This window comes from Tyto alba, unplaced genomic scaffold (assembly GCF_018691265.1).
Source record: "Tyto alba isolate M040663 unplaced genomic scaffold, T.alba_DEE_v4.0 Super-Scaffold_39, whole genome shotgun sequence".
In the NCBI taxonomy this organism is placed as follows: domain Eukaryota; kingdom Metazoa; phylum Chordata; class Aves; order Strigiformes; family Tytonidae; genus Tyto; species Tyto alba.
In genome coordinates, this window is record NW_024881314.1 from 8,447,049 (window position 1) to 8,456,068 (window position 9,020).

The window sequence follows — 9,020 nt, forward strand, 5'->3', positions numbered from 1 at the left end:
CCGTCCCCGGAGCTCCCCCCTTCACACCCTCCCTGCAAAGGGCCACACGCATCTCCCTCCCCGATTCCTTTCTACCAGCACAGCCCCAGGGGCGGCTGAGAAAAGCCAAACCAAAGAGCAGTGGCCACCGTGCTGGGCAGCCTTGTGCCCCGTTTTGTCAGCCTGCCGCCGTCCCACGGGGACCCGCAGCCCTGGCAGTGACACCGTGTCCGCACCGCTGGATGTCACACCCGGGCTGGGCGTCAACGGGAGCGTTGGCCGAAGAGGAGTCGAGGGCAACACCAACAACCGGGAGCCTGCTCCGGTTCTCAGAGCTGACACCCAGCCCTGAGACCCCAGGGGCTGATCCCCGCTCACCCCAATGTTTCGGGGAGCCTGTTCTGCAGATGGATCATTTAAAAATCTAGCCCAGCCCAGCACTGCTGAGCTGCCGGCACGGCCCCACTCCTCTGCCTCACTCCAGCCAGCGACGACAGCGAGAAACACGAGCCTGGGAGAAGGAGCCAGCACATTTCATTACCGGCACACAACAGACTGCAGGGTTTTAGTGCAGATAATAATTCAAAGTTATCCCCGTGCAGATCCATAACCCAGCAGTCATTACATGCAGAGCTGCTGTGTGCATGCACGGCTTGTGGGGTTGTTTTGTTTTTTTTTTTTTCCTTTTGCTTTTTTTTTTCAGCGGTGTATTACTGCAGCAGAGGATTTTGTAGGGCAGTGCCGCAGTGGAGTGCAGGCAGGAGCTGGGTGACGATACGGCTTCGAGGGCAGGTTCCCTCCCAGTCCTGCCTGGCCACATCCACACTGGACTCCAGCACATGTAAAACCAGGACAAACCCCAGAGGGGCTGACCTGGCAGGGATGTGGGGAAGGGGAATCCAATGCATGGAGAAAAAAAAAGCAATATTTAACCCCAAAACACACCTGGTGCTGGGGAAGATACCAGTCTGAAGCACTTGTGCTGCCCAGCTGCAGGATTTGGTGCGTGTGTTTGGCAGGGAAACGGGATCCTGCTCCTGCCTCCTTGTGCTGAGAGGGAAACTGAGGCACAGGAAGGCACAACGGATTTGCTCGAAGGTTAAACAGGAGAGCAAACGGCTCACCCATGGCAGTAAACATTTGTCGTACACCCAGTACTCCCAGCTCCTCCAGCACATGCTGAAGAGCCGAAAACCCACCCTGGGCTGGCTCGGCCCCCAGCCCCGTGCAGCTCAGCAGAGAGGCTGCCCCGGCCCTGCAGCGTGGCAACGGCTGGGGGGGTAGGAATGGGCCCTTTGTTAGTGGGTGCTGAGCCCCTAATGAGCTGCTGCATCATTAGTCCCTCCAGACTGGTTCCCAGAGCAGGTCCTGGCTGGGAGGGTGCAGCAGGGTGCTGGGAGCCCACACCCTGCCCAGAGGGGTGACCCCACAGCCCCCGTGGGTCTGGGGGGGTGGCAGGGCAGCGTGACTGATGGGAGGACGGCAGAGCATCTCAGGCAGGGTCAGGCCAGGGAGGGTCGATGGCAAATCCTGCCCTTGCTGTAAATCCTGCCCCAAAAAGGGGCTTTTCCACCAGCTGGATGGTGCGGTGGGAATAGCCGAGGCGTTTGCAGCAGTCTTGTGGCTCCACAGCCAGGCTAGGCGCAGAGTTTCCTTCCGAAGGACTGAAGGTCCTGCTTGCTTTTCCAAATGTCCCTAACACTGTGTTTTATCACAGCCTCGGACAGCCGTTGCCTGTGTGAGCCCCGCTGGTTTGCACGCGAGGGCTCGCAGCGCCGTTTCCCTGGGTTTCACGGGCAGGCCCTACCCGAGGCCGGTTGCTCGCAGCTTTGCTAACTCAGCTAGAAGCCGCGCCGTGCACACAAGCGGGTGTTTCTGGCAAGCGGGAGGTCCGGAGCACTGTCCAGGAGGCAGGTGGGTTTGGGATCCCGGCTTCTGGAATTGCTCTTCTCACACCTCCCCCTGCCTCAGCGCTGGCTTTGCCCCGGGAGGATAAAGCTGCTAAAAATCTCAGCCGGGCAAACAGGACCCTCCGTATCCGTTGCTGCATCCAAGTGAGCGGGATCCCCCCCGAACACCCCGGGGCGATACCCAGCTCAGGGAAACCAGGCACCGGCACCGCTGCCTGCGGAGCCCCACCTGCGTGGGACCATCGGGACTTCACACAAGTCCCACACAGGCTCTTGCACCCCGGCCGCAGATGCTGCTTCGAGTCTCCGTCCTGCTGCCTCTTCATTCTTTCTCCCAGCTGGTCACCACCGCCACATCCAGACCTCTGACCCACGCTTAGGTCTCAGCTTCGTCTATTTTTGCGCCATCCATTTGCGAAGCGCCCCGTTTTCTCTTCTGGTTTTTGAAGGCTGCTCTTCCCCTTCTTAATTAAAGCCTTCCAGGCGTGCATTGCATTGGTCCCGTTTGGTCCCCAAACCCGGCTGGGGGACACGCATCACAGGGGAGCTTGCTCACCCTTGCAGGCTTGTGGCTGAAGCTTGGAATCACCAGGATTTTAAACATTATGTTACAAATAATAATACAAAAAAAAAAAAAAACACAAAAAAAAACCAAGCAAACTTGGGAGCTCTGCCTGAGCCCCTCCTGCCGGTGCCTTCCTCCGGAGGGGCGTGCAGGTGAGCTCAGGCCGGGTACCCCCGGTCTCAGGGTGGGTCCCTGCCCTGAGGGGCAACAGGGTCCCCAAGAAATTAGGGGGGGGGTGTGAAGCAGCAGCAGGGAGAGGCAAGGAGTGGGGGGGGTCACCCCGCCTGGAGTGCTCCTCAACCCCGGGTTGGGGGAGTCCCCTCCTCCTCCCGCGCCTCTCAATGAACCTCCTCAATGAACGTGACGTCACCAACGCCTCCAGGATTAAAAAAAAAAAAAAAAAAAAAAAAAAAATCAAAACCCACAGAAAACCCACAAAAAAACCTCGCGACGCACCCAATCAGCGATCGGGCCGCTCCTCTGCCCGCCCGCCCCGCCCCCCGAGCGCTCCCGCAGCCAATGGCGGCGCCGCCTGCAGCCAAAACACAGGCGTGGGCCAATGGGGAGGCGGCGGGGCGGGGCGCGGCGCTGGGGCAGCTGGAAGATTCGAACCGAACGCCCGTCGGGGCGGGCGGCGCGGCGGCGGCCAATCAGCGCCGGGGGGGGGCGGGGCGTGCCCGTGTGTGTGTGTCCGTGTGTCCGTCTGTCCGTGTGTTTTCCCCCCCCCTTCCCCTTCCCTTCCCCCCCCCCCCCCCCGCCGCCCCCCGGTGTCGGCGCGGAGCGGGGCGGCGGGCGCGCTCCGGGCAGCCAGGCCGGCAGCTCGGCGGGGCTCCCCCCCCCCCCCGCCCCGGCCATGTCGGTGAATATGGAGGAGCTGCGGCACCAGGTGATGATCAACCAGTTCGTGCTGGCGGCCGGCTGCGCCGCCGACCAGGCCAAGCAGCTGCTGCAGGCGGCCCACTGGCAGTTCGAGGTACGGGGGGGCCCCCCCCTCCCCTAATTCCCACCCCCCCCCCCCCCCCATCTAACCGGGAGCCCCCGCCACCCCCGTGCCCGCAGAGCCACGGGGCGGAAGGCGGGGGGAGAGGCCGGCTCAGACGCGGCCCACCGACACGCGTGGGCAGCCCCCCCACCCCTCAAGCACCCACGGCGGGGCGGGGGGGGGGGGGGGGGAAGGGAACCGGCTCCGAGCTCCCCCGAGTCTATTTATACCCGGGCCGTAACCCGAGCTGCGGCCCAGCGCCCCCCCCCATCCCATCCCATACCGAACTGAGGGCGGGGGGGCCGTGGGTGGGCCCGCTGGGGGGGGACCCCGTATAAACAACGGGGGTTAGCTGTACCCCCCCCCCCACCCCGCGCGGGGAGCCCCTACGCGAGGGTGGGACACGATCGCGAGTGGGTCGGGTGAAGGGCAGCACTTGCTCCCCTCTGCCTTAATCCTTTGGAGGGGGGGTGGGACGCCCGTGGATGTCCTCCCCTCCCCGACGTGGTCCCACGGGGGTGGGGGTGAGCAGGGGGCCGTGGGGCAGACAGGAGATGGGGGGGGGGGGCCCATGTTTTCCTTCCCACCCCCCCCCACCACCACCACTTTGTCTCGGGTGGGCTGGGGCTGACAGCTTGTCCCCACAGACGGCCCTGAGCGCCTTCTTCCAGGAGACCAACATTCCCAGCAGCCACCACCCCCCCCAGATGGTAAGTGGGACCCGACCCCCCCCCCCCCCGCCCCTCCGCAACACCCCCCGCCCATCCCCAAACCCACCTTTAAACCCACCCCAGCAGCTACCAACCCCCCCCCCCCCCCCAAACCCCCACACCTACAACCACCACCCAGCTCAGGACCCCCCCAAGTCCCCCCCCCAAGGGGTCTGTGGCCCCCCCCGGGCCGCGGAGCTGTCAGCTCCCCTGCCAGCCATATTGCTCAGCGCCCGGAGGAACACGCAGCCGGCGAATGTAAACACGAGCTAAAATGTCTGCCAGGAAATAGTTTGTCTCCGTGAGCATCGTGCTGGAAGTTGGGCTCCCTGGGCCGGGGGGCCACTGCTGCCCCCCCCTTCCCCAAACGCCGCTTGACCTTGGCCGAGGGCACATCCCCTTGGCCAAGGGGAGGAAGTTATTCCCCTCTGGGTGGTTTTTGTTGTGTTTTTGGGGTGTTTTTTTCTTTTTTTTTTTTTTTTTTTTTTTTCCTGTTGAGGGAACTAAACAGTGCCGCACGCGGGGGAAGGAGAGGATCTGGGCTAAGGCGATTTTTTTTTTTTCTTTTTTTTCTTTTTTTTTTTTTTTTTTTCCCCCCCTTTTTCCCTGCCATCAGGAAATTGCCAGCCAGCCCAGCATCGCCAGCAGCAAGCGCTCGCTCTCGGAGAAAGTCATTTTGCCAGCCGGCTCCCACTTAAACCCCTTTTATTTTAATTCCTCTTTCTCCCCCTGCACATTTTCTCGCCGCCTCGGGCAGCTTGCAAAGGGTCCTCTTGCAGAAAACCCCCTTTCGCGGGAGGAGAAGGGCCGGGGGAGCGGGCGGGAGCTGCCGGCCGGCCCCGGGCTTCGCTGTGTTTTCACACCAAAAGCCTCGTCGGGGCAATTCCCGTCGGGCGGCTGCCGGAAGCGGGATGCAAAGCAGCTCCGATGAAACCCATCCCGTTCCTCACCCCTGCGCTCCCTGGGGCCGAGCGGGGATCCCCCCGTTCCCCCCCCCCCCATCACCCCCACCCAGCCTGACATGAAGGGCCTGGAGCTGGACGGCTCTCCCCCTCCCCACGGGTGTTTTTCTAACACCGTGTGTTCCACACGGTGACAAAATACCTTTCACCCTATCCCCAAATACTCCCGCCTCGCATTTTTGGCATTTTTTTGCTGCTATCCACCCCCCCACATGCGCCCAGCATCCTGATTTCTGCAGCTTAAAATGCCCCGCACGGCTCAGGGCAGGGGGGGAGACGAGGGGCTTCACAGTCGCCTTTTTTATTTCTTTTTCAAGCGGCAGAGAACAAAGCTGTGAGTGCAGCAGTGTTATGGCGTGGGGTGGCACGTCACCTCCCCCCCCCCCCCCCAGAGGGGAGGCTCCCCACACCCGGCAAAACCCCCGTGGGTCTGGGCTGTGGGGAAGGGACTCACCAGAGCTGTTTGGTGTGTCGGTGCAGCAGCTCACGGTGGGACTGACCCTCTGACAACCGAGCAGCTCCTTAAAGTGTTGGAGGAGGAAGGCAATAATTACATGGCAATTCTTATTCTTATTTTTTTTTAAATTAATCTGTCAAACGGCACCCCAGAAGCTCAGAGCTGTGCCCCCCCCCAGCTTCCAACATCACATCCAACCTCAGTCCAGGGCTGGTGTTTGCTGCATGTGTGGCTGTGTTGTTTGTTTTTTTTCAAAACACGGTCACTTAAAGGTTTTGGTTGTTTGTATTTTTTCCTTTTTTTTTTTTTTTTTTTTTTTTTGCAACAAATATCTTTTCAGATAGTGCCCAATGTATAGGCTATTTAAAAAAAAAAACAACCCCAAAAATAGCTGACTTACCACTGTTTTGAGGTGATCTCTGAAATGAGCTCTCCCAAAGTCTGTGTGTGGTGAAGGAGGAACGTCCCCACTTGCCACGAGCCCTTTCAGTGCCAGCCTGCCTGTAACTGCATTTTTGGGGTGCACCAGCTCTGCACGCTGATGGGAGCTCATCCATCCTGCTGCCAGCACGGGTTTCCCCAAGGCTGGAGGAGCACCCCACCTTCGAATAGGCCGGGCTGGGACCCCCCCCCGGCTGCAGCAGTGGGGAGCGGGGGGCACCTGCAGTGTGCCCGGCTGCTCCTCTGCTCCCAGCAGTCGCTGGGATGGGGGTGAGGAGGAATCTGTAAGAAGGATTCGGACACTTGTGTGCGCTGGGGAGCAGCCGGGGCTGCTGAGCACCGGCTAGGGCAAATCCTGGGATAACCCCCCGGGCAGGGGGAGGTGCAGGAGCTGTCCCCCACCAGAAGCGACTCCCCGAACCCCCGTTGCTGGAGGCAGCAGATGCTGCCCCGGCATCCCCCCGAGCGGCGCGGCTGTGCCCCGCATCCCGCGGGAGCTGCGGCTCCGAGGGCGACAGGGATCCGCGATGGATTTAACCCGGTGGGGTGAAGCCCCTCCACGCATGCACCCCATACACCTACCCCCCCTCCCCGTGCAGCCTCAGGGGAATTTTGCTCTGGGGGTCTAGTGGGGGGGATGTGCGCCCCCAGACCGTTTCCCCCCACTGCTGCTATTTCTAACCACCCCCCTGTCATGTGTGTTCAGAGTAGCCCATGGCACATCCCTGCTCCCTGCCAGTGCCCCCACCCCCAGAGATAAAAAAAGGGGGAAAGGGCATTAGGGCAGGTGCCCACCCAATTTTGCACCGCTGGGGTGAAGTCCTTCCCCCCCCACATCACCTCTGGGGGGCTTTAGCACCACCCCCCCCATACTGAGTGTAGCAAGTGCTTTGCTGAATTGGGGTCCCTGGTGCCACCAGCCCCAGTGTGGGGCTGTGTCCCCCCCCCCCCACCGGATTTTCCTCTGATGGTGAGATTGGCTTCAAGAAGGGCCAGATCCGGCACCGGCTGAGCAGTGGTGGCGGGGGGAGGGTGCTAAATTTAGCTGGGTACGCAGAAGGCAGGGGCTGTACCAGGAACTGCGCGGGGCCCGGGCCCCCCGCCTCGCATCCCTAGGGGGGACCCTGTCTGCTTTTCACTCCCTCTGCCCTAATAGGGTGCAAAGAGGTGACGGGGGGGGGGGCTTCTGTGGGTCCAGGGACCCCAACACCCTCCCCACCTATCACGCTGGACCCTTTTACATCAGCCCCATCCCTTCTGCTCCCCTCCATGGGGCAGCTGGCATCAGAGCAGCGTCCCCCTCCCCAGACCTGTGCTTGGAGCACCCTGGATGGTCCAAAATGTCCTTCCCAAACTGGGCTGGAGACCTTCCCCAGGCATCTCCCCCGCTTCTTTTTTTGGGGGGACACACACACACCCCCCAATACCAGCTCGACTTGAGCTGTGAGCATCCCCTGGGGCTTTGGGTGGGGGAGGTCCCGGGTGCGGGATGCAGTCAGTATCCCCAGCCCCATCGGGCTCCTGCGGACAGCTTGGCGCCCCAAAAACCACCCGTGCCCCATCTGACACACCTACCTTCTCCTCTGACCCCCGCAGATGTGCACCCCCAGCAACACGCCGGCCACGCCGCCCAACTTCCCGGACGCTCTGGCCATGTTCTCCAAGCTGCGGACCTCCGAAAGCCTGCAGAGCAGCAACAGCCCCATCACCTCCATGGCCTGCTCCCCCCCCGGGAGCTTCAGCCCCTTCTGGGCCTCCTCGCCCCCCAGCCACCAGCCCGCCTGGCTGCCCCCCTCCTCACCCACCGCCCACGGCCTCCACCACCACCTCCACCACCCGCAGCCCGCCTGGCCCCCCGCCCCCCCGCCCGCTGCCCCCCCACAGAAAGCCGTGGCCACCATGGACGGCCAGAGATAAGACTGGGTTGGTGGGGGGGGGGGGACAGGGAGTGAGAAATTTGGGGGGGACGGGGGGGAGGAAGAGGGCGGGGGGGTGTCCAGGCCAGGGCGTTGGGAGCGGGGGCTCCCCCAGGAACGCACTGGAATAATTTTCTAGGTTTTATTATTATTTTTAAGGGGGGGGGGGGAACACACACAGGCTGCCGGGGAGGGCACCGGCCCACAAGAGCCTCTGCAAGAGTCACTAGCTGGTCTTTTCTCCCCCCCCATTTTTTTTTTTTTTAAATATATAACTATAATATATAAATATATCTAATGTATATAAATCCAGAGAGAAGAAGCAGCAGCACGGAGGTGGCTGCTGGGTGTGTGTGTGGGGGGGGGGGGTTTCCCTGTGGCTGCCCCCCCCCTCCCAGCATCCCTGCTGCAGGGCAGGAGAAGGAAAGGGGGGAGGGAATAACAAAAAATAAACGGATGGAGGCAGCTGTCAGCACCCCAGATCATGGCCGCAGGGGTGCAGAGCCACTGCCCCCCCCCCTCCGGCTCTGGATTTCCTGACGCTTCTTGCAGCGCCCAGAGCAAATGCGCCTCTTCTCTGGCTTCTGAAATTAAGCCCGGCTTCTTGCACAGACCCCCCCAAAACGCCCCCCCCACCTCATCCTCCCTCAGCACCTCCAGGGCCAAGGTGGATTTATCAAGGTGATGCCCCTTCCCTGTCCCTTCGACTGCTGTTCGTGGCCCTTCCCCAGGGAGAGGGGAGGTGGGGAGTTTTTTAGTTTTCAACTCAATCTTGCTTAAAAAAAAACAAAAAACAAAAAAAAACAAAAAACAAAAAAACAAAAAAAAAACAAAAAAAAAACAGGTTGAAGGTTTTTTTATTAATTTAAAAATAAAAAAAAAAAAAAAAATCACTTTTTTAACATCAGCTGTCCCTGCCTTTTCTCTTTGCTGGGAGGACATCCCTGGAAGGGCACCGAGACTGGGGGTGAGCCCCCCCATGCCACAGCATCAGAAGTGGGGACGGGTTCCCCCCGGGAGCTGCTCCCCCCATGCGCTGCCTGCAGAAGCCACCGCTGCTGTCCCCAAATGGGGGGGGGGGCAGCAGGAAGGGGAGAG

At 61.1% G+C, this 9,020-nt stretch overlaps 1 protein-coding gene and 1 long non-coding RNA gene across 2 annotated transcripts; one reads left to right on the forward strand and one right to left on the reverse strand.

Annotated features, from left to right (window-relative positions):
• Window positions 1-3,187: 3,187 nt before the first annotated feature.
• On the forward strand, window positions 3,188-8,211 carry UBALD2 (UBA like domain containing 2). The gene is made up of 3 exons (XM_042802759.1): window positions 3,188-3,427; window positions 4,084-4,146; window positions 7,603-8,211. The coding sequence occupies exons 1-3, from the start codon at window positions 3,308-3,310 to the stop codon at window positions 7,921-7,923; spliced, it is 504 nt and encodes a 167-aa protein (XP_042658693.1). The 5' UTR covers window positions 3,188-3,307; the 3' UTR covers window positions 7,924-8,211.
• LOC116964087 lies at window positions 5,391-7,594 on the reverse strand. Its single transcript, XR_004408545.2, has 2 exons — window positions 5,966-7,594; window positions 5,391-5,629 (listed from the first exon to the last, which is right to left on the reverse strand). It is a non-coding gene; the product is annotated as an uncharacterized LOC116964087 (long non-coding RNA).
• Window positions 8,212-9,020: the final 809 nt, after the last annotated feature.